Here is a 25,693-nt window from a genome sequence, read left to right as displayed (position 1 = left end):
CTACTGTACTAAACAGCTCTTTTAAGAGGCCAAGTGATGAAGTCCCTCTGTTCAGGGACAGAGTTTTACTCTGTCAGACCAGCAGATACACACTGGTACACAAGTCCCAATTCCAGTGACTCCTGACCCTACTGAGGTCAAACTAAAGCTCAGGCAGAACCCACCAAAACACCTGTAGCCTCACCGGCTACCACACAGCTTCGCAAAGTTTTTAACTGCACTGAAATTATTTTTTAAAATGCTGGATGTGAGGGGACAGACCTCACTGAGTTCTTTGCCCCTGTGTCACATAATCCATAGTGACCCACATTAACACAGATTTACAATACCACTAGTCTTATTATTTGACAGCTCTACAAAGGGTACTGTGGAACTTAGGCCATAATATCTTTTGACTTACATGACTGAAACATTTATTTCTAGAGCTGACAGTTGTCAGAGACCAAATAGAAAAAAAATATTGCAGAGACCTTTGTGGGTAAGTTAATATGAAACCATTCATACTTCTAAAGTATCAGTGTCTTGCAGTGATATACAAACCTCAAAATGTTTATCATTAGCTTCATATTCAAATTTTGATGAATATTTTACTCACCTGAGCTTTGATAAACTTCCTGATATTCCTGTGAGTTCGGCAGCATTCAGTTAACAAACTGAGAACTGGAGTCAGACCTTCTCTATAGCTACTTCCCTAGAAAAAACAAATACAAATCAAATATTTAAGAGCAAATTTTCCTTTTCTTTAATAAAGCCCTAAATGACAGCTGAAACATGAACTTTATATAGATATAAACAGAGAGCCAACTGTTCCTCCTCTCTCTCACACACACAAGTATGCTTCAGATATTCACAGGAATTTGTCCTCAGTTTTGAGGTGTTTCACAATCTAGAAGCAAGAACGTCCATATTTGTGCTAAATACTGTCTGAAAGGTTTGTAAGAAGCTTTACATATGTGCACTTTTTGCTTTAATGAAAGAGGTCTCTTTTGTCAAGAATCTTTACAGCCCGTACCTTGTCTATTCTCTTCTCCATGAAATCCAGTAAAATTTGAATTGCTCCCATGTTCATCCCATTGTATTTTATATCTGTTTCCTCTTGGGATGATGGACTAACAAGAACATCCAAGCACGAAACGGGAACATTGCTTAAGAGGTTGATTGCATTGCTGAAACAGATTTTTAAAAAATCATTATTCATTTGGAAGAATGAACTAAAACCAGAGTACAACTCACCATACACTGTTTGTACAACTGCAAACAAAAAGACGCCTTGCAACTCAAACAATGCTTTATTTTCTCCTCGCTGGGATTTAAAGAAGGTGGCATGCATTATCGCCTGAGCACTGGCTCTTGGAACAAAAAAATAAAAAGCCAGACACAAGCCCTCAAAGCTGTACAGCAGCAGCATGTTGTTATACTTCCATCCTGCCCCACAGGCTGTTCCAGCAGCTGATCTTCCCGGACAGCAGGGGGAACTCTCACATTGATTTGCGGCGAATGGAGGTTGGTTTTTTTTCCCACTCCTTGAAACTTAAAAACATTTTATAACTCATCTATATTACCATCATTAGTGTGACAAAGTATACCGTAGAAAACATCTCCTGCTCTTTCAACAGTGGGGCGTGGTGGCAATTTCTCAGGTCCCCTGAAATATTTCCACTTTCACTTAGCTTGTAGTGTGTAGGAAATACAGAAGACTTTTAATCCATATATAATATATGGATTAAATATATTAAAAAATATATATTTTTTTTTTTTTTTAAACAAGCACTACCTTTCAATAACTGTCAGTCTTTGCATCCTACAAAGCACAAAGAGAAGCACTTCTCAAATATCCATTAAGCGATTTAAATCAGACCACAGCTTCCCTCCGTTCTCTTTAATGGAGTAAGATGGGACTTACTTTGCATGGGGCTCTGGTACAGTTTGCTATCTAGCCTGTTCTCATTATACAGACTTGTGTTTGTACTCTTCCCTGAATACGGGGCTAAATTACACAGATGCTACAAAAATCAGAATTTTGACATTATTTACTTGCTGATGTGCAACTAAAATTTAAAATGGATATATTTAGAAATACTACAGAATCAATTAGGCTTACATATGCAGACCTCAAAGCTATCAATGAAACCATGAGCACTGATGTTTTAAGGATTGGTGAAGTATTCCAAGAACAGAGAAAACGTTTCAACTTCATTTAACACTTTTAATAATATCTACTTAGAAGCTGCCCTCATTTTTTTTTATGTTATTAATACAATTCTAACAAAGGTTTAGTACAACAGTAAGCAAATCATGGCAATCAGCCATAACAGGATTTCTAACAAATGTGCTGGTTTTAGTCTGATCAGACTGGGTGGCTCTTCCACATTGTGCCATCTCCCTTTTGCTCCTTTAGCAATTGAAATTCAGACAACTTCTACTTTTTGGAAAGCTTGTTCTCTTTGTTTTGTTCCTAATTCCTGTTTAAAATACGTCTTTTATATCACGGAAGTTATTTCTCTCCAATAATTCAGGAATAGTCAGAAGCAAAACAGTCTGAAATTTAACAAATATTTAGTGGCTTTAGGCCTTTCACCAGACGTTCTCTTTTTACCAGTTTCTTATTAAACAACCAAGTTCCCAAACACCTACAAAATTAATTTTCTGGATCACTGTGTCTGAGCTATTCTTTTCAATAAATGAAGCCCGGCTTTCTGATCTTTGTCACTTCACTGACAGTTTTATTTGTGGTAGAGGAGTGTATGAAATTCTCCAGCTACCAGGAAGTCAGTGACTATGCACAGATCTGCACAATAGTGTTTGCATTCCTACTCCAGGGGGTAGAAATACTGCGTATATTACTCTCCCCTTTTCGGCTTCCTAGAGATCATTAATCACTGGGACATGACACCCACCCACTCATGCTCCCAGCCCCCTCCTGATATGCAAATTTAGAAGCAAAGGCCTATTTAGAGCTGCTGAATGCCTTGATTAAAACCTTGTTAGTGGGCAAAAATGGCACTCACTCTAATATGTGGTGCTTTAAGCCCTTCATATTCAAACATTAAGTAATGACATGACAGAGCCACAATAATGACAACAATACCAGGTACTAAATTAGTTAAGATATTTTTATAGGTAACTTCTGCTTATTTATTAGAAATAGAGTCACACTGACGCTCAGTAGATGACAGCTCAGGGCATGTATCCAACACCTTATGATTGCATAAAACAAATCCTCAACTTAAACATTCAGAGCATCAGCATTTGTACAATGCACTTTAACAGGCTGCCCGAACCCTTCATTTAAACATCGTAACATTCTGCAGATTTACAAACTTACAGAAGGGCAAGTGAGCAGCAGTTCTGAGAAATATACCTCTGCCTCCCTGATGTTTCCTGAAGTTTATTCTGCATTCAGGACTGCTCACATTTTATTCCATTTTTAATGTTCTTTTCGTAACTGCCTTAGTGATGGGCTTCCAGGTGGAATGCAGAGCTACAAGTTGCACTCTGCTCTCTGACTCACACCTCATCTCTAGCAATAAAGATTGTACAGTCAGAATCAAGCACCCTGAACAGCCCAAACAACGATACAGCCTCATTTTTCTAGCTATGCTATGTTAGCTGTAGACTGCTAATACAAGTTTACTCATTCATTATCAAAGCTCTTATCAGGAATGAAAGACTTGACCAAATACATCAGGGGACTGAAGTAGGGCCAGACTCCTGATCCATCTGATGGGTTTGCAGGGACACTAGTTGCGACTATACTTTTTCTATTCCAGAGCTGCCTTATGATGAATAGTCTTGATGCAAAAGCATATTAAATTATTCAGCTTGTATTGCATCCCATAGCATTCAAAGACAAAACCCACGTTCTGCAAACGGGCTGAAATACTTGAATCACAAAGGTCAAAACCTACGCAGAGCCTTTTTAGCATGTTAAAAAAACCAGCCAACCAACCAAACAAGTACGACCTGAACCAAGATTGAATGCTACAGACAGCAATACTACACTTGCATTCTTTCTTCTATCAATTTGAGCTAAACAAACTTGCTACAGTTAGCTAACAGAGGGAGAACACTGTGTTCCCAGCATTAACAGAAAGACTGAAGCAGCACCATGCTGAGTTTGATGGGAAAGGGGAAACAACTGAAGTGACACAAGGCAGTGATAACCATCCTTACTTCTTTTCTGCTTCCCCCTCTCAGAACTAGGGAGAATTCTTGCCTTGACTTAGTGTCTCCGTAAGGTCCATGCAGGCAGCACCTCTAAAGAAAATATTCCTTCTGAATGAAAAAAGCAAGGGCGGAAATCACACCAATACTACATATTATCTACAGCTGCCTATTTCTGTATGTATATAGATATATTCTATATCCTTTTTGGATGCCATCTGCACAGGTTCACAAAACCTAAAACCAGAAAGACCTGCTTAACATGCATCCTTTTGCAGTAGCACAAGATAATGAAATTTTACAGGGTGATTAGACGAGTCAGATTCCTGGACAAAGAAATAGAACATGCTTTCACGGGAAGAGCATTAGCTGAATAATAATTCACCAGAATACCAGGCAGTCTTGCTGACAAGGTACAAGCTTAAATGCTAAAAGCCCATCTCTGTCTTCTTGTAGTTATTGAATTTATCCAAATTTGTTCCATTTTCCCAGCAGTGGGGAACTTATTCTCACTACTTCCTCCCTGGAAGGAGGATGAGAGTGCAGAACACCCACCATAAGCAGCAAAGAGAAAACACAGACCGCCTTTTAGGACACACTCAGCACTAACGTTAGTCATGGCAACTACCGCAGCGGTATCCTAAATTATTCCAAACTTGTCTGCACCAGCTGAGAAAGGCTCTGATGTAGGATTTTAGTGTTCACTTACTAAGACTGTTGATCTCTAAGAGCTTTCCAAGATTTTAATCAAGTTCATCTCACAGCCAGCAGCCTTGAAAGCGTTAAAAGCTATATCCTGCTTCTTGGAGACCGGTGGTTTAGAAGACAATCTTCAAAAGATCCTACACTAGATATACAGACACCTCAGAAGAAGAGAATCACAACACTAACTTTCATTGCCAAGAGAGAACACGGGATAGTGTTTGAAGCTGCTGTATTACTGGGTCCTGTGAACCGCTGACCTATTTGGATAAAAATAAGTATGGCATGAAAAAGAGCTAAAAACACTGAACAGAGAACTATCACCTCACTAAAAAATACTCTGAATTTTGATTGAATTATTGGCTGCAAATACATAACAAACAGTTGGGTGCAGGGCTGAGGAAGGAAAAAAAAAAACCAACAAAACAATGCACCTAAAACTGAAAGATGATTCACTCATCTCTGAAAAAGAAAATATTGTTACTAGGGAACTTATATTTGTACTTTTAATAAAACAGCCTAGAACCACTGGAGATAAAATATCAACTTGTTACTTCCATCCCAATCCATCAGAATTCCAAAAGTTACATACAAAAATCTCCAAATGGAGATTTTCCATCAGCTTCTGTACAAAACCACAAAAGTTTCGTTCCACTTTAATTTCCACTGCCTCTAAAACTTATATATGTATTTTCATCCTCAGTTATATATCTATGTATATATATATAAATATATATAAATAAATTCAAAAAGGATAGCTTCATTATTATTGATTAAAAGCAACAACCTCACCAGCCACTTTCTGCCTGGAATAGTGGGCATGCATAAATAATATTTCAGGCAAACAGATTCGTAATATTTGACCCAAAATTAGAGATTTCACTGCTTCTCAGATTCCCACTTCAGATTTTAGGCAAATAATTTTTTTTTTAATAAATAATAACCTTTCAAATTAGTTTGGTTCTACAATTCTACCAACCTGTGTAACTCTTCAGTTTTGTCTTCAGTAGGGCCCGTGGTTAATAAGCAGTGTCGAAGGATGGCAGCCATGTAACGAAATTGATGAGATTCTTTCTATATAAATATAAATTATGAAGATATTTTTTCATTTTGAAGATTGCAAGTGGGGGTTTCAGGTCACTAGAATAATAAAAATTAAAGATGAAAAATACCTATTAGATCATAACATCCATCCCTATCAATAAAAGGATTGTACCTTAGAGCTCACTGAATGCTTAATGCAACATAGCTGTCACATGCAGGTCTTTTAACCAGACCTTTTAAAAGGGACTTTAAAAAAGGGATTTTTTTCCAGTCAAATGAGCCTCTACTATCAGAAAACCCCATTACAAGCATTTGCTCAATTCCATACCATTGTTCCTAATATACCACTACTATCTTCCTTCCTGTATTTACACACAGCTGCCTTTTCATCCACCTAGATTACATATGATCTGCATTTCATTTGCCTCCTCCTCATTTTGACTTTTTGCTGCCAACGCTTCAATTCGCCCACCCAGTCTGTTGCCCTTCCTAATTCACTTGCATCTGTTCCCTTGATACCTTTTCACCATTTCCTTAATAATTTCTCTACTCTTGGCAACCTTACTTGCCCTAGTTTGCTCTCTCCAAGCAACTCCCCCTTCCCATCTCCCACCAGACAGCAGCCACAGAGACGTCCACCAGCACTGCAATCATTTAACTGCGTGTATCGTTGTCCTGGTCCTTTTTCATTAGCTCTTCTCAGCATCCATCACATGTTCTGGTGTGTTTGACCTGGCGCAAAGTGCCCTAATGTATCTTATGTAACACCAGCATCCCAATCTGACAACTGTAGTACCTGTGGCTCTTGTCTGGCTTTGCTACTTGAAACCACCTCCAATCATTAAACGTTGGTGTTGAAAGCTGTTCTCTTCGCCTTAGGATGGATCTCATTTAGTTTTCTACCTGCATATCTAACCTCTCTGGTCTCCTTTTATTTTCCATCCTGCCAAGTGTTTGTAATCTCTTCAAATTCTGCATCTTCAAACCACTTAATTAACACGCTGTTTACTCTTCTTACAGATCATTAAATATTCCCACAGGGATACTTGCTAAGCAGAATGCCACTTAACATATCTGGTTAACAGTTTACAACTACTAAAGAACTCTTGTAGGAACTACAAGAACTACTAATTCCTTGTAGGAACTTTTAGTAAAGATTTATTTTATAAGCTTTATCTCAAAACACAAATGAAGCTTCTCCCACCCCAGAATGTCTTAAACTCTCATCCAAAAGAAAAAATATAATAAAAACACTAACACCAGAATTTCCTCTGATCTGGCAGCTGAGTGCTTGGGCTCTTTGAGGAGGAAAAGTTCTGTGGGACAAAACCTCCCTCATTCCACAGACAGTGGCCAAACAAAACCTCATCAGGTACCACCATGACTGTGTGTCACCTCCCACCTGCCTTTCTGTGGCAAACCAGGCTTTTCATTTCTCAAGATTCCCAGTATTTTGTAAGAGTAAACCAACTTCCAGATCCAGATTTCAAGAGCTTACTTCTCAGGAGGAGAACATGTAATACAGCTTCACTTTCCCACTTAACACCTGACATTATTTCCTCCACACAGAAGTCCTTAATTGCAAAGATGATAGCTCTCAATGTCTGAAGTAGCAAACATTCATGTAGCTGTGTTATATGCTTCATTTCAGGTCAAGATTCTCCTCTCAGGTTCCTATCTCCATAACAATCACTTGCCTGTACAAAGAACATTCTCTAAGTTAAAGATGTGTTTAATAAAGGTCTAAGTCAGGGACATAAACAAGAGAAAAGCTCCTCGGTTTCTTCATCTTTCCTTGAAATTTGCTGTATTAGCTTTTCTGACTTTTTCCCCTCATTCAATCTTAAATTTCAAGATTTCTTATTCAGAGTATCATTGAGACATTAAAGCAAATAAGCTGCATACTTTTCTCAAGTTTTACGTTTCTTAATGTTATGATTAATATCATATCTACTGTTTAGACCAATGCACTAAAGAGAAAAATCATTTGTCAATTTTAACTACTGTAAACTTCTACTTAGCTTTATATATTGCATATTTACAATGGCCAGTGACAAGTTGACACTGTTTTAGAGAAAATATGATGTGGACTAAAAAGAAAGATTCCCACTGTAATTCTATTACTGTAGCACAGACGTAGGTTTTTCAACCAAAAAAGTTATCCTTATCATTTCTGTTTATAAATTTAGGGATGCAACACATAGGAAGCATATTTGTCTAAGAAAAAAAGTAGATCTGATGTTGCAATGAAAAAAAAAACCAAGCTAGATCTTGTAAGACATGACAATGAAAGTGTGCTTAGTTCTTGTATTTCACCTCATCTTAAAAGATCATGTTTAAATCCAGATCTGGGGTTGGGAAGACGGCAGAGAAATATATTAAAAACAGTACCACTCTTTCTTCAGAGTTATTTGCTAAAAGCTACAGTTGATGTGTTCATCACCATGTGCAGAAAAAAAAAAACAACACAGAAGAAAACTAGAGATACTTCTGAGCTCTAATTATTACCCTATTGCCATAGTCCGCAATCCACAGAGATGTAGCCATCTGATACACTTACACTAAAAGTCAGCTAATTATTAGTGAACAGCATTTGCTTTCTTTTAGAAATCTCAGACTCTTATGAAATTGTCTTCTTAGCATTTTTTATTTTAAAACATACAGTTCTAATGTGTGTTAGATAATCAAAGTTACTTTCCCATTGCACAGAAAATGTTTTGATTAGCTTTTTTGCCTAACTAGTAACAAGAACACAAAAGTTATTTTGGTATTCAAAGCAATGAGCATTAAAGGCTAACTACTCTTTAAAGCCAAAGATCATCAATACGTGACACAAGCAGAATTCAGACAAAAAAATTTTCTCAGACTGATTTTGCTTATAGAGAAATCATGATACAAAATTTCAAGACTACCTTAGCTGCTATTTTGAAAAATGTGATCATATTCCATCAAAATCACAGTAGTAAAAATTAAGCATTAAAATCCTTGCTCTGAGGCTTGGACAACAACTGCCTCTTGTGTATCTACCTGCTGGTTCTGGCTCTTGCAGGCTAAACAAACCCAATTAAAACACCACTTCAACTAAACCTTACCTCGCTGTGGACATTCCAGCTGTCAAGTGTTACATTAAAAAGAGCCTTTAGTGCCTCAATGGCACAATCCGTTTCTTGCAAAGATAAAGGTCTGTCGTGATCTTCCGCTGCTTTATATTCTTCTGTCCATCTCACATTTAGGGAACGTTCCAAAGCCTGAGTCAAAACTTGCACCCCCTGTAGTTCCTGACGCAACTGCGATCTAATATCTGTGTGCAGAAGTGACAAGAGGAAGAGGAGACGCAAAACAAAGCATTTAATGTCATCAACGAACTCTTGGTCCTTGCATTTTTCCAGAAGATTACAGAGCATAGCCGCAAGATTCAGTTCCAAACTGAGCTTCTGTGCAACAGCACTATTAAAAATTATGTTACAGAGGCATTTTAAAGCTTCTACTATAACAGGAAATTCAGATACTCTCTCCAAAGGATCTTCTATAGCATCCAGCTTTGCTAGCCTCATAAGGATCTGCATGTTCCTCTTTGTGGTTACAGGCACTAAAACTTTCTTGTCCCTGGAGAGAATGCGGAGGGCTTCCAGGCAGGCAACTTGACATGAAGTTTCTGCGTCTTTTTCAAGGATGTTTAGAATTCCCTCACACAGTTTCTATGCAAACATAAAGAAACAAAAAAGGAAGAGTTTTAGCATTGAAATACTGGTGGCAATAAGACCCTACTTTTGCTAAGCTTCCATGTAACTTTTTAGCTTTCAGCTGACTTGAGAAACTCAGTATTCTGTATTAGCTCTTCAAAATATAAGCTATTGCAAAAGATCATCAAAAGCAGTTTTCCTCATGGATACAATCCAAGCACCTCAACACTGGCAAAAGCCGTAAGCCAAAATGGCAGGCACTACCCACCATTGCCAGTTACCATGTTTTCTCAGTATCACAGCTGAAAACTGGAGTAGCCAGGGCAACAAGGTAAAAGGTTTCAAAAATGTGTCAAAGTAGAACAGTCACACCTACAGTACCTGCAAAATTTTAGCCAGGAGGCTGTGAAAAAAAACAAACAACAAACCAACTGCTGTTCAAAATGCAGGTATTAGTGATGTAGGTTTGGTAACAGCTACAATTTGTGTTGCCACTTCAACCGAATCTACAGACTTCTCCCATCTTAAGTAAGATCATTAGAAATGTTACCTCTGTCAGAGAACTATAATGCAGTTTTCTAGTAAGACTTAGGCTGTAGTAGTTTTACCAGACCAGCAAAAGTGCGGCTTTGTCAACACAGATTGCTTTTGAATTTGAAATACTTTGCTGATACTTTATACCAACATGACTGCAGGGTAAACATGAAATGTATAAATTGAGCATGAGAAAACAGAACGCTCCAAGAATCTGCAGGGCAGAGCAGTAAAATCTGAATTACAGAAGAATTACCTTTTATAAAACAGAAATGGTGAATTAGGTGATAAATCGAAAGTGAGAAAAGACAGGAGAGAAGAGATTGCTTGATGGGGGAGGACTCCATTGGGTTTTTATGCCTCAACCTTAGAATAACGTTACTACTCAAGGACACCAGAGGCCGAACTACAGTTACAAAGAAGTTCCCAAATAAGTGGCAATATAAACTGCATTGAACCTCACAGGACAGAGTTCCTCACCCCACAAAGTTTCTGTCTTGACCACTGTCACGAATAAATTACCCAAGAAGCCAGAGTAGCAACTGAGTTGAATAGCCCCAGTACAGAAGTCCACTCAGGACCTGAAATTAATACCATGGTCTCAGGCACTATATGTCAATAAGAAAGTGATTAAAAAAAAAAAAAAAAGGCGTAGGAATACTAATACAAGTAAAAAAATAGTTCTTGGTGAATGGTCTCTGGAACTGCAGTTTTCAGCACCACCACAACAAAAAGACAGGGAGCAGAGCAGCCCAGCACACTGACCCAGAGCTCAAAACCAAAGTTCCATTTGGAACATCCAAGCAAGTTTTGTTACTGTGATTACTTACAATCAAAGCCAAAAAAAAAAAGGTTAAGTCTAAAGCACATCTAGAACAGACACTCCAGAAGAATAAAGGAGGAAAAAAACCACAAGTCTTCAACAATGTTAAAAGACAATCTGTAAACAAAGTCAGACAGTAGGAACTCAGAATATGATTTTTAATATGCGCATCCTGGGGTGAAGCCCACCCAAAAGCACCACCCAGATGAGGAAGACCTTGACTACATCTCCACAGCCCTGACCAGATTAATCCAGTAAGAGTCTGAAAGCAAGGAGTGAGCTCCACCTCTTACTATCCCACAAGCAAAATGAGAAATCTTTGTCAGGGTATTATAGGTACTCCAACAGTATAGAGTCCACATTTGACCACCTGTGCAGGTATCTAGGTACTTACCATGGGAATTTCATGGATAAGTACCTCGAAAAAGTTACTAAGCTTCCTAGCCATTACAGCCAAATACATTTTTTTAAGATGTAAGATTCACATAATCGAAAAACATGTAAGAACCACTGACAAAATTCTCTGAAGTTAGACCCTGGTAAGCCATCAAGAGTGATTTTAAAGGAACCAGTTATTCAGTTACGATACCACCACTTGCAATACTAACAAAAGCTGTGACAGTGAACCACTGCTGGCTGATCTCAGGTATCAACAGGAACTTCGGAAAAAACAGAGCATCTGATTATATTTGAAGAGTTATCCACGGGTAGTTTTGAAGCAAGGAAACAAAATTCCTCCTATTACAAAACTGCCTTGGAGACAACTAAAACCAAACATCGTACAGAACATTTTCTGCTTTCTTCTTGACAGTGTGAGAGAAACGATGTGCAGAGAGAAGAGAAACGAGAAAGGATGGGACCACAAAAGCATTATTATCCTTTTAATTTTCTTTAGGTGGTGCTTTTTCTACCTCCCTGTAAACCATTAGCATGGCATAAGCTAAGGGGCACACATGTTATTTATTTGCTTGGAAATTAAAGCAAGTAAAAGAATTCAGACAGTAAGGTACCTCCCCTTTCACATAATATATTATGATTGTCCTAGCTTCAGGGTTTTATTGCTCTCCCCTAAATTATTGTATTAATTTAACATTTCTTTTTTCTGGAGTTCTATCCTTTCAACATTCAGAAGGGAGTTTTACTTTCATCAGTCATGCTGCGAAAGAAGTGTTTTTTTCATATACTTTTCCACAGAACCAAGGCAGCTTTTAGCCTTTTAAAACTTTTTTGGTTTAATTGTAAAATACATTTGCATCTCCAAAACTCAAGAAGTCTCAGCTTTCATGCTAACAGCAAGGTTAAGAAAGAGCAATATACATAATTCCTTTAATCTGTGCCGTAGTGTGACTAATGTTAAAATATTTTTTAAATGTTACCGCATGTTAAAACAGGAAACCCAGAATCATCCATTTGTCATTTTGACGAGTGAAATATTAATCCATTTTGGTCCTTTATTGTGACAGTATAATAGCTTGATGCTAAGAAGCAAGGCAGTCACAAAGAAAAAAAACCAAACAACAATATCCTGAGACACAACAGACCTGTATTTTCTTCCTTGCTCAGCCACAGGCCTACTATGTGGCTTTGCAGATAAAGGTATCATCTCCTTATTTCCATTGTCTTGCACCATCTTTGTTTATGGGGTGGGGGGAGAGAGGGGAGCACTGCAAGTGCTTATTAGCAGGTGCTTGTATTGTCCAGGCTCAACCTCAGCTTGTGAAAAATAGGATACTACATGATCTTGCTCTTTGGTCCTGAGGTGTGGGCATGCGAAGTCCTTTTCTACCTCCTTTCTTTGTCTTTGAAGATGTTTAGAAAGCACACTTGACCTATATCCGCTTTTTTCAATTCACAGACCACTAAACTTTTGCTACATTATGTCAGTTGAATTTACTGTAGCTTCTCAACACCAGAGTAATAAATGTCTTGGTAAGAAAAGAGGACAATTTCCCTCTATTTGCTTTTTCCCCCTTGGCAAATCATTCTCTTTACACAGGCCTTTGGAACAAGAGAATATAGTCTCCATTCTGCAAGTATTCAAATCCAAGCAAACACTGCTTTATTGAATATAGCATTTAATTTAGACGCAGATTATTCAGTGCTAGAGAAGCCGCAATTCAAAGGTGAACAACAGAAGGCCTGCTAAACATGACAAATAGAGTTCATACCTTCTCTCTCCTTTTCTGCACCTTTCTTTTTGAATTATGCCATAGATGCTGTGACTATCAGGCAACGTACACTTCTGAGCACTTAAGTTTAAATTACAGCAAGGGGAAAAACCTGTTGTTAAACCAACTTGGAAATACATGTCGCTCCCATTTTCCACTTTCTTCAGTGACAGAGCATATCAGCAAGAAAATTGCCAGAAAAGTCCATCAAAAAGGGAAATTCTATAACAGAACACAGGAGGCATGCTGGTTTTGTATCACCTTCACTCATTCCTCAAGACCAACGTTCTGAAGACTTCTTTGTATATCTTGAGGCATAAATACATCCATCTTGATAAAACAGCAAGTGATATTAGCACACGGGGAACAAGATGAGTATGTCAGACTTATGAAATTCTTACTGCTCTTGTTAGGCTTAACTCAAACAAAAAAAAAAAATCAAGCTTTTTAAAGAACCATTCACAAAAAAAAAAAAAAAAAAAAAAAAAATCTCATCAAACTAGTCCTCCTCACTCTTCTTTAGTAGCTGGGAAAGAAAAGTCACAGCCCTAACAGTGAGTGCTTGCTCACTGTTTCAACATGGGTGAACCAGAAGCCACAATGTCCTTGGCCTCATCAAGTATTATGTGCCAGAGCACATAATTTATTTAAGAGAATGAGATCATCATAAAGTGGTACCAGATCGTGTTTTCCTTCTCCTTCACTATCTTAAGTCCCTCCTGCTCTCTTTGTCTTCTGATCCATGTTTTTCATAATTTTTAAATTTCAATTTTTAATTAAATACTCTCTGGGGGTTCAAGAGAAGTACATTCTTAATGCAATCTAGTTCTGCAGCTGCTCAGTGGTGAGAATGGTTAATTAAATCAACCGTAGTGCCAGACACCAAGTTCAAGGAACTGTATTTCCTCAACAGGTCATACAGGTCTGCTGTTGTTCACTCTATCTATATTGCCATCTATTTCTCAAACTTACCTTCTACTTTGCTATGACCATGAAGATTCACAGCAGACTCTACCCAATTTCAGGTAATTGAAATGAATGTTTGTAGTAACCACAATAAACTGGACTTTAATTTTTACAACAACTCTACATTTCTGTGGCTCTTCAAGTTACTAAGAACTTCTCTTAACTAGCCTTAAATAGTCCCTTTCCATTTTAAATGTTTCTTGTATTTTCACTAGACTATACAAAACAGTGTTGTAGAAAAACAAAGAGAAACTATGTTTCTAGCAAGTAAGAGATTTCAGTAGCAAAGATGCATAACTTGGAATTGCTGAATAAGAACATTGGTTGATTGTTTCTGCTAACAGAAGCAGCATTAAAAGAATAATTGTTTTATTCTGCTATTAGGTTTCAGAGTTAAGCATCCAAGGCGGTAAGAAAGTAAGCCCAAGAGTATTTGAAACATTATTTCAAGCTTTCATTTTCTCTGGAAGTCAAGACAACATTTATATAACATTTATAATTGACTGCGCTGAACAATGGGATAATTAGACAACCTCCTCTGAAAAGGCCATGCTCACTTTTTGCCTGGTCTTTGTGGACAGACCTGGGTGGGGAGGGAAGGTGTACACTTCTATTCCATGTGGATTCTGCCTGCTTCATTTCCAAACTTCATGGTTCAGCACATATTGACAGCAGGAGGTTGGCCTGTTCAGGCAGGAGCCTCCCAGCTCCTACACGGCAGAGAACACGTCGCAGGTTTGAACATGGGAGACCTTTGGCCAGACGGGAATCCGCAGGGAAGGTGAGGACCATGCACAGCAATCCGTGTTGTCAGAAACCGGTGGAATAAACACGTGGTTCAGAGTCACAGAAATTCTGCATCACTGCACTCTCAGCGGTGCTCCTTGCCCTCCCCACTGAACAGGGAGAGCCCTTTATCACCTCTGACACCCAGAGGTTTTAAAAGGAGAGATGGGTTTTCACTGGCTTTACATTTCTTAAGTTTTATGTCAGAACTGAAAAATGCTGGATGGGAGTGGGCAGAACCAGAGGGAATTAGAACATATGCTTAGTATTAATGAAGGATACTTAGTAAGTTTTCTTCTCTTACAGGCTGGTACTCCCTTAAGGGGTTTCATTAAAGTCAGAACAATAACAACAACAATTAATACTAAGATACCACACAGTGTGCCTACAGGAAAGCTTGAGCTTAATATTTTTATAGGTCACTCACTAACAGACTTTAAAAGCTTACAAAGAAGTTACTGGGAGGAGAGAAGTTCTGTGCCTCTGTGGCTGCAGGAACCTTCAGACCTCCCAGAACTGTCACAGTGTCAACATTATCTAATAATAAGGTTCTTCTGAGATTTAGAGCATGACAGCATCTTGCTCCATCAACATACTTTACAGCTTCCATCCTTCCAAACTTCAAATATGATGCAGTCCACAGCCTTAAGGAATCTTCCCACATCATGAATTAAATTTGGGGAGAAAGTCTCACAATACATTTGATATGATTTACCATCATCTATTTCAACACCTTTAAAACATTCAGCAATGTGGGGGGAAAATACCATTTTGGTGATTTTCTTCCCACTAAAGGAGGCCTTGAATTTTAGATCCATTATGTCCAAATTGAACCTGAACAATAAATCAAGAAAACCCATCTCAAACTTTCAAGATTTATATTACAGGACTGACCTAACACAGTAAGCCAGAAACAGTAGGGTAGAAACCAGATATTTTAGTACTACAAGAGGTGAAACAGACAAAGCATAAGGCATCGAGGACGAAATATGTCATTCATGAAGAGCTGGCCATTTCAGGTAATTATATGGCTTATGAGTAACATTCTTACATTTGGTTGCTGCATCCTTCCCCCCGCTGCCACGCCCCTGCTTTCTCCCCTAAACTCAGTATCTTCGTCCAGTTTTAAAAGTCAGTCTTGCTTGCTACCTTGGACAGACTGACCTTTCCTATTCTATCAGCCAGGCAAACAGCACTGTAGCTCCTTCCAGCTGTGCAATGCCACGGCTGACTAGGGAATTGGTACTGACAGACGTTTCCAGGCCACAAACACCGCTGTGATTTTCTTGTCATTTTAAGTCTATAAACAGCACAAATGTGTTGCTACTCCAGAAGCAGAATTGGGGCCTGTCAAGGTACAAATAATGGAGAACAAAGCTACTAAATGATGAGAAAGTGGTTCTAAAAAAAAAAAAATCTTTCCTCTTTGTATTGGGACATGCGAGGCTTGAACTGAAGTGCCTGCTGTGCCACATCAAGGGTGAAGGACAACGCCTGACCCCCCTCACAAAGGTGACTGCCCAGTCAAGTCACCAGATGTTCATTTGCTGGAGCTGATTTCAGCATGGACCTAAAGAACCAACTGTTTGTGTCAACCATGCCATGCTGTTGTGAAGCTTTGCAGTTCTGAAGACTCAACCTTTTCCAGTAAAACACTGCCAAGGATTTCTTGGCTGGTTGAGACAAATACAGCATACAGCTTGTCCTCTCCCTAACACCACCCAGCCTAGAGAAGTCTAAAGTTCAATTACACCTGCATTACAATACAATTACACTCTAGACACGGCCTTGCTCTAATGCTAAGGTCATGGCTGAAACTGTGAAGACTTGCATTGCTACACTTGATCTTTTACTTGCACTTCTGCATGGACATGAATGACTGCCAACAAAATCGGTGAGGCTTGCTGGAGTAAATAACTAAAAGAAAATTTATTCCTAGGCATGAGCAAATCCAATATGCAGCAAGAGCCTGGTAAGAAGCATTATTGCAGTCTTCAGGTTACATGGCAAGTTTCCAATAGCCCCAGAAACCAAAGACAAAATCTGCAAGTCCCTCTGTATTTGCCCCCATATCTGAACTTCAAATCTACTACATGACTTCATTACAGATTGTGACCCTCTGAACTCTCTTTCACTGCAATCATTCTAAGCTAATAGCAGTACAATGGCACATACTGTCAACTCACGTGTATTTTGGTATTACTAAATAAAAAAAGTGGAACTTGTTTCTGTATTAGCAAGAGGCTACATCATAAGGTATTCAAGCAACTCCCATTAATTTTGGTGACAATTTCAGTAGTTTGCTCTTAGCAAGAGCATGGTACCATTTTACTTTTCAATTGAAAGCATTTTTATTTTTACCTTAACTGAAGGATAAAAGGAGAATGCTGAACATTTTACAGGCGCTAAGGATATTGAGGAAATATATATGGATTAAAAAGGACACACATAGTCCTGTCACCACATTACTGAACATCAGCTTTGAGCAAAGCCATAGATAAAGCCAAATATTTAATAATTGTATGTGGGTCTTTTGAAGCTTTAGAACTGTAGAAGCTTTCAGCGGCATCTGTTCAGATGTGTATTTTTCTTACCTAGTTTCCAGAGAACCATGAGGGCAGATTCGGGAACAAAAATAACTCCACAGCTTTTGATTGTCAAGTATGTGCACACAAAAGCTGCCTTTATAAAAGTGACTCTGATCACATATGATTAACATCTTTTCCAGTAAGGAAGTACTGCTATGAAAATGCATTTTTTAAAAAAGAGGGTTTTTTATAAAAGACTTGTTAAATCTGCTTACTGTTCTTAACACTCCTTGATGAGCTTTGTTCAGCTTTAACTTAAATGTCACAGAAAGAAAAACAATTTGCGCAGAAAATGTGTCAAGAACATAAACAGTTAGGCAACAATTCTACCAAGTACTTTCAGAACACTTCTTAGCAAGACAGAAGCCACAACTAACTACAGCAACAGGCTTAAAACATTGAATAAAGCATTATTCAACTGTATGTACACCTCTAAACCACTCAGCTTACAAAGTTATCAAACACACTTAAGTGTTTGACATACTGGCTATTGCTCAACTACAGCTCTAAATACAGATTGACATTCACATATCCTATAATACAGGTATTTGTCATAAAAAGCCTATTATAACTCTGCAATTAATACATATCTAAATTGCAATCAAGAAAGCTACAGATATCAGTGGTGGGGGAGGTGAAAAGCCTCTTGAAGTCTGTAAAAACTGTTCTGTTAGATATAATAAGCAAAGCACGGAAAGGTGTTTTCAGAGAGCTCCCAGGACTGTGAAACAAACCTGTTCTACAGGAAGATTGATGAAGGCTTCTAGGCCACATTCCTGGTTTTATTTTACTTTATTTTGATTTACAAGAGACAACAGCAAAATATATGATGCATTTTACATAACTCTCACTTTTGTGAACTGCATACTCGCATACAAGAGTGAAGTCAAGCTAAGAGGTCTTCAAGTCATCTGTGTAATAAACAATTGTCACTTAAGATTACCTTACACATGACTGAGGGTTTTGTAAATGCAAAGGACAGACAGACTTTTCCCACCGATTTCTACCAGAAAAAGACTTCAGAACTGAAAATATTTACATTTTGCACAAAATCATTGAATGATTTGATTTGTGTCCAATATGAGACAGGCTATCCCTACAGGAATGTTGTAATTCTGATTTAAAGCTTTGAGTTTATTTCAGAAATAGAGGAAACATGCAGCCTCATTCACTAAGGAACATTTCCTGAATAAATATGCAAATCAGCCCAAAAACTAATTAGAGAAAAGAAAAGAAGGGTCTTGTCATCACATATTATGCCATAAAAATAACAGGGGGAGCCAGGGGCGGGGAATAAAAATCAAAGGCAGCCCAAGCTTTAAATGTGGGTCTGTAGATGGATCTCAAGGGACCTGTTAATCCCTGACTCACCTGTACAGCTCCATGCTATAACACACAAACATTTCCCATCTTTGGAACCTGACATGCACAGTACACATTCTGCTGATTACAGCTAATAGGCTTCTGTAGGTTTTTCTCCCTTACAGCTCCATAGTTTTCTTCTGCACTTATGCCTTCATCTTAACCTCTAATATTCTCTAAGTGTCTAACACAGACAAGAAATTGTTGCCTGCTGAGAGGAGAAAACATGCAAAAATGTATTGCAAAATGTTTATCATCTCAGATCCAGAAGAAAATACTATCTTTATTCTCCCACCCTGAATCTACACCCAACAAAATAATTTATAGGCTTTTCTGTTACTACTTTTATTAAAGACAGGGCTTTTTGTTAGGAAGATTTTTCTTCTTCAGAAAAGAGGCAAATGGGTAGCTGTCAGGTCTCTTGCACTATAGAAACAAAACTGTAAACAGAACTTTCTAACCACTAATTGCACCTTTTCACAATGGCAGCTCAGTTACGAGACTGCTTTTCCTTTGCTATGCTTTGAACGAGAGCAGTTATGCAGCTCTATAGTCTATTTTACTTACCTTTCTTTTGTCTTCATCTGCTGGATCAAATCTGAAAATGGCCTGATTCTGTGAAAAAAGAGAAGAGCTTGCATTTGTTACATGAACAACAGCTGCCAAGTATGTAATACCTGCAAAACTGTTATAGAACTTCAGGAGTCTGGTTCAAACCAGTCTCCGATAACGAGGCCATAACCATGTCCACTCATGTCCTTTTCCATTCTACCCAACAGCAAGAGCTTCATTAAGTGGTTCCAACTAAGGATTTCACCATTACTTCACCACTGCTGTCGAGCAAACCTTGGCCTGGGGCCTGTGCTTCTGACCTGAGTTAACAGCCTCACACGTGGCACTTTACAGGGTGAAAAACATTACTTACAGCTTTGTGTTGTTATTATTATATTGATATATTAAGATATCTTATTACTTAGACTCTTCCCTGAGCAGTTCCTGTTTATGAGCTTTTAACTGCACTTTAAAGTGTCCCAAAAGAACAACCATAGTATAATCTTGCCCAGAAAACATGTAGTATAAATCAAATAAGCCTTACTACAAAGACTGCCGGTTTCTGTAGTGTGGCAGTTTCCAAAACACATTAACAAGGTATTTGTTTCTCTGGAACAGTTAAACACAAGATAGACATGGTCTAACAACAAGTACTTACTTCCTGTTAAACACTTCAAAGAGTAATTGAATCTAGTTCTATGTTAGTCTCCTGAGGTATGTTATTAGTGAAATATTACTCAAATGACACAGAGTTTATTCTGCCAGTCAAAGAAAACACCAATAATACCAGAGAGTTATTTTAATGATATTTTAAAATTTCCAAGCTAAATGATTAAGCATGATGAATAGCTTTTAAAAAAATAAAAGTCTCAGTTTCTATTATTTCTAATACACTATTTGCTACATCATGCAAATTACTGAAAACCAAAAGTAACCCTCCACAGCACATTTGCAGGCCTCTTACATTTCATGACACAAGCTCAGACCTACACAGAAAGGCCTTGGACACGGACCCTACCATCAAGGGTTACCAATGTCAGATCCTTGAGGATGGCAGGAAAATAATTCCTTTCTCTTACATGGCTCCCCAATTAACACGGTTGAACGACAAGTTCAGCAAATGCCAGCCAAAGGCAGGTGAATATTAACTGATTAGCAATTAAACATGAGATGGTAATCTTTGCATTTGCACAAGAACTCTTTTGAAACTTGGAAATGTACTGACAGCAAGTACTCTAAGCGCTGGAGAAGCAGAGATTTGGAATAATCATTGCAAACGGGACAACATAGAGGGGCAAGAACAGACCTATTAATTTCTCTCATAGTTTTTCTATAGCCATCTGCATCTTTAGAACTACACTTAATCCATCCTCTCTTTTCAATTAAAGCACATTTAATTCATTATTTGGAAAGAAAACTAAGAAAACCTAAAGCCCAGAAGAGGTAAGGGTAAAGATAAGGAACCTGGAGTACTCATCCCAGTCTTTGTTGGCCAACAGGTAACATATCTGAGTTAGTAACACATTGCACGGAAAAAGAGATGTAGGAAACATTAAACAAACTTCTTAACAAGAAACACAATAAGAGAAATGTCATTTTGAAACAATATTAAGATTCCCATGCCACTTCAAAAGAAGCATTTAGCTACACACATAACTCCAATACTTCATTCAAAGACTTGAAATGTCGAACAGAAACCAGATCAGCTTGAGAATTCAACTATCCTTGAGAATTCAACTTAACCCTACATAATTATCTGGGGAAGCTGCTGAGAAGGCATAAAATCTAGTACTGCAAATTTAAGAAAAGATGTTTGTGTACACTTTTTGATGGAACACAGTTAACAAAGGGTCATTGCCAGGAGTAAAGACAGGAGATCAGAATCCTTCCTCTGTACCTTAGAGGTCAGCGAGTTAAAGCAGTTAGATGTGCCTAAACAAACTCTATATCTACCAGTCCTTCAGAAAAAGTGTCCTGCAGCCGCAGCAATCCCTATATTTTAATTCCATGTGCACAAAGGCAACCTGCATTAAGACTGTTGCTCAAGCTTCTTCCAGAAGCTCAACTCTGTCATTGCCATTGTTACACTTAAAACATACTGCAGCTAAGATAGCAAACTTCAAGCCATCCATTGGAGGCTGAAGAATAACTGTATGCCAATCCACATTAATTTGGCTTTTCCCCTAATCACAGAGCTAAGAAACTCGAACCAAAAACCTGAATGTTTGTTCCTGTAACAGATTTCTAAATTTCAGCAGATAGTTAGCTCAACACAACTGCATTTAAGTTACATCCAGAGCCAGATATTACATCCATAGTCAATATCAGCTTTAGGGACTTGTGTGCCAGGCACAGAAGTATCTACAAAAAAGACAGACACCTGATGGGTTGAGATGTGATCTTTCGAAGCGGATCACACTGCTCTACTGAAATCTAGGTTTCAAAATGTTCCTATCAGAGAAGGGGAAAAAAGAAAAAAACACCTAGCATCTAGCTTCACTCTAGTTTCTGCTTCCCAACATTACCAGGAAATCCCTCCATTTCTTGACTTCGCATCAACATATCACACTGTAACGGCAGCAGCCACAAGGTACTCTTTAATAACCATCAGCATTCAAAGCTCAACCTGTTGTAACCCTGCTTTTAGCTGTTGCTTCTTCTGCCTTTTCTTGGCCAGAACCACAGAAAGCGAGGCTTGGCAGTTCATTTTACGCCTCCCACTGCAGGGCTTCTCCTCCATGCATTGACGCGGTCCCTGCCAAAGCAGTGGGTGCAAATCCCCCTCTCCCACACACCCGCTGGCCTTGGCTGACCCCAAAGGGCAGCACCTTGGGCAGGTGAGCAGGCACCTAACATTATTATCCAAGAGACCTCAGTGTTACTGTGCCTTGCCTCTTCCCAGAGGTATACATGGGTTAAAAAGGCTTTTGAGGCCAACTGACACTCCAAGATGGCTCTTTTTGCAGCCTGGCGACCCACTCAGGCAGGTAAAGCAGAGGCAATACAGAAGGTGCGGGGTGGCAAGCCTGGCAACGGGCTTGATGTACGTGCAGTATGCTGGGTCTGTGCTGCTGTGAGAGCCGGCTTTCCTCTGGGCCAGGAGTGTCAAACTCATTGTCACCAGGGACCACATCAGCCTCGTAGTTGCCCTCAAAGGGCCAAATCTAAATTATGAAAATATATGATTTTGTTTTCAAGACGGAAAGCTGATTAAAAAAAAGCAGTGGATTCTCTGGCAAAGGTTTTAAATGTGATGAAACAGAACAGGCATTGGCTAATGAAAGAAACTATAAAAAGCAGCTCTTGGCTTGCAAGATTCAGATGATGAAGATACAGCTGTTGATGTAAGTAGCTGAAAATCAGATTTAAGTTGTTTAAGGATTTCCAATACATTTGCATTTTCCCCAGTAGGTTACATAACATGTTGTGGAATGCATGGATTTTTGTTACTCTATGTCCTACGCTACTGACTTAGTTAACTTCCATGAGTAAGATCTGTATGTATTCTTTGATATAAAAAAAACCCATATAGCTATGAAAGTCAAGATCTATGAGGATCTTGAAAGTCTATTTCTGACTTACTGGCATTTTATACTTAAAATATGTAGTTATGTAAATATCAGAGAAATTATTTTATTTGCAATATTAATCTTGCATAAATGAAATAGAATGATTGCCCTCAATTACAAACATGTTTTTACTTGCAGTGTTTTAAAGAAATTTTGCCCTTTGAGGGCAACTACGAGGCTGATGTGGCCCTCGGTGACAATGAGTTTGACACCCCTGCTCTATCCATTCCCGCACACACCGCCTGCGGGCAGAGAGCGCACAGGGAAGCGGGCCAGGCTATACCGGGGGGCCCTCCACAAAGCCGAGCCCGGGGGAGCAGGGACGGGCCCCCGCGGCCCGGTGCTGCCGAGGGCGGGGCGGTGACACCGCCGGGTGTGGGGAGCGGGGGCGGAAGGGCCGGCTTGCCCCTCACGGGGAGAGGGAGGACGCCCGCCCTACCCAAACAGCCCGTTACCTCTTCGTTGTACCGCGTCAGGACCCGTTCCACCGCCTCGGGGCCAGTGCGCCCCTCCACGGCCTCCAGCACCGCGCCCAGCTCCATGCCCGCCGCCCGACCGGCCCCGCTCCGCCGGCAGCAGCCGCCGCCCCGCCGCGCCCTGACCTCCCACCCCGCACCCCCCTGACGCGACGTGACGTCGTGCGACGCTCCCCTTGGAAACCGCACGGACTGGGAGGCAGCGCTTGCGCGCTATTGGCTGGATGGAGCGGTCGCGTGCACCCTTCAGCTCTCCTATTGGCCGTCCTCCCAGCCCAGTCCCATCTGGCAACGAGAATGCGGCGAGAGGACTACCCCTCCCGGCATGCCAAGCGCCGCGGAGCCGCGGTGGGCGGTGGGATCTGCGAGGTTTTAAGTGCCGCCGGGGCACGATGGGTGCTGTAGTCCTTTTGGGGCGGCCAAGACCCGCGGCGGGCGAGAAGGTCGGCAAGAGGGATGAGGATAGGGTTCGAGTCCTGAGTACCCTAAGGTTGCTGGGGGTCCTGGTGGACAGCAGGATGACCATGAGCCAGCACTGTGCCCTTGTGGCCAGGAAGGCCAATGACATCCTGGGGTGTATTAGAAGGGGGGTGGTCAGTAGAACGAGAGAGGTTCTCCTTCCCCTCTACTCTGCCCTGGTGAGACCACACCTGGAATATTGTGTCCAGTTCTAGGCCCCTCAGTTCAAGAAGGACAGGGAACTGCTGGAGAGAGTCCAGCGCAGGGCGATGAAGATGATTAAGGGAGTGGAGCATCTCCCTTATGAGGAAAGGCTGAGGGAGTTCAGTATCTTTAGCTTGGAGGAGACTGAGGGGTGACCTCATTAATGTTTATAAATATATAAAGGGTGAGTATCATGAGGATGGAGCCAGGCTCTTCTCGGTGACAACCAATGATAGGACAAGGGGTAATGGGTGCAAACTGAAACACAGGAGGTTCCACTTAAATGTGAGAAGAAACTTCATGGTGAGGGTGACAGAACACTGGAACAGGCTGCCCAGGGAGATTGTGGAGTCTCCTACTTGAGAGACATTCAAAACCCGCCTGGACACATTCCTGTGTAACCTCATCTAGGTGTTCCTGCTTCGGCAGGGGGATTGAACTAGATGACCTTTCGAGGTCCCTTCCAGTCCCTAACATCCTGTGATTCTGTGATTCTGTGTGTGCTCAGCGGCACAAAGCATACCCTGGCACACGCCCTCCTCTTTAGGTGTTGCCGTAATGTGTGGCAGCAAAACAAACCCCTTTTTCTCAAGTCTAATCCATCAGAGTCATGTGGGTACATGAAAATTCCCCATTTCCGTTTGGAGGCAAAAACTCCATCTGTGAGGTGCATCATGGCTGCGTTCCCAAAACTGCCCGCATATCCTTTCACAGAGGGGTCAGTTTGGAGGGTGTGGATGTGCATGTGAGCAACCAGGGCGATGTGGACCAGAGATGCCACGTTTTGTGGGGGAGGTAACAGAAGGGGAGGGTGGGCTGCACCGGTGGAGCCTGTGGCCACAGAGCAAAGGTGAGCCACGTATCCAAAGTGCTCTGCAGGACCATAAGCTTGAACTACACTGAGAACATAACATTTTCATACTAAGGGTGCCCTACAATCAAAATTCACTGTCCAGGTAGCAGAAAATGATATATCAAAATTAACAAAAAAACCCGCACAGTAATAAAACTTCAGAGGGAGTTGCAGTTGGTCTCTCCTGGAAGCTTTTATTCCTTCAGCAGCAATTTAAGAGGTCCTCAGTGGTCATGAAAATAAACCTGTCATCTCAGAAATGACTGGCACCATGGTGGGAAATACCACAGGGACAGGGAGGTTCCATCTGCAGATGGATGGTGGCCCCAAAGAGCTCTTGTGTGTGTTTACGACGCAGACCCAAACTAGGCTCTGAATTTTCTGGTTAGGGGGTTTCTTGCCGCAGTGGGTTGAGCAGAGTTACAAAACCAAAACAACACAGTCATAGAATGGCAAGGAGTAATAAAATCCAGCCCGATGTGCATAACAATTTCTTCTCAGTCAGGTCCTTGTCTATACTAACACAGCTTTTGAGAGAAACCCAGTAAAAGTAATCCTTTGTTTGTTTGTTTTACAATTCTATCATAAACCATAAGCCTGCTTAGTTTTACTTCACAGCACAGCATAATACGCATTTTTCTTTTACGTCGACAATTACTTTTCTTTTTTAATTAAAAAGCCTAAAAATTAAAGACTATAAAACTGTTACTGCCCTTTAAAGGCACATTGTTATTCATCATCAGTGCATTTTAGTTTCCAC

The 25,693-nt window shown here is 40.0% G+C and overlaps 2 protein-coding genes across 2 annotated transcripts in view; both read right to left on the bottom strand.

Annotated features, from left to right (window-relative positions):
• Positions 1-23,535, bottom strand: part of RIC8B (RIC8 guanine nucleotide exchange factor B) — a 36,580-nt gene extending 13,045 nt beyond the window's left edge. The window contains exons 1-6 of the mRNA XM_065861264.2: positions 23,397-23,535; positions 19,388-19,435; positions 9,003-9,608; positions 5,846-5,940; positions 1,013-1,166; positions 596-691 (exon numbers count right to left, since the gene is read on the bottom strand). Of these exons, the coding sequence (XP_065717336.1) occupies positions 596-691; positions 1,013-1,166; positions 5,846-5,940; positions 9,003-9,608; positions 19,388-19,435; positions 23,397-23,483 (1,086 nt within the window). The 5' untranslated portion in view covers positions 23,484-23,535. The remainder of the gene's footprint in view (positions 1-595; positions 692-1,012; positions 1,167-5,845; positions 5,941-9,002; positions 9,609-19,387; positions 19,436-23,396) is intronic.
• TMEM263 (transmembrane protein 263) overlaps positions 1-25,693 on the bottom strand; it is a 132,271-nt gene that overhangs the window by 60,904 nt on the left and 45,674 nt on the right. The window lies entirely within an intron of this gene.

The sequence above is a fragment of the Patagioenas fasciata genome, chromosome 1, assembly GCF_037038585.1.
Source record: "Patagioenas fasciata isolate bPatFas1 chromosome 1, bPatFas1.hap1, whole genome shotgun sequence".
Classification (NCBI taxonomy): domain Eukaryota; kingdom Metazoa; phylum Chordata; class Aves; order Columbiformes; family Columbidae; genus Patagioenas; species Patagioenas fasciata.
Note: the sequence above shows the minus strand (reverse complement) of the source record. Positions and strands in the feature narration are given on the sequence as shown.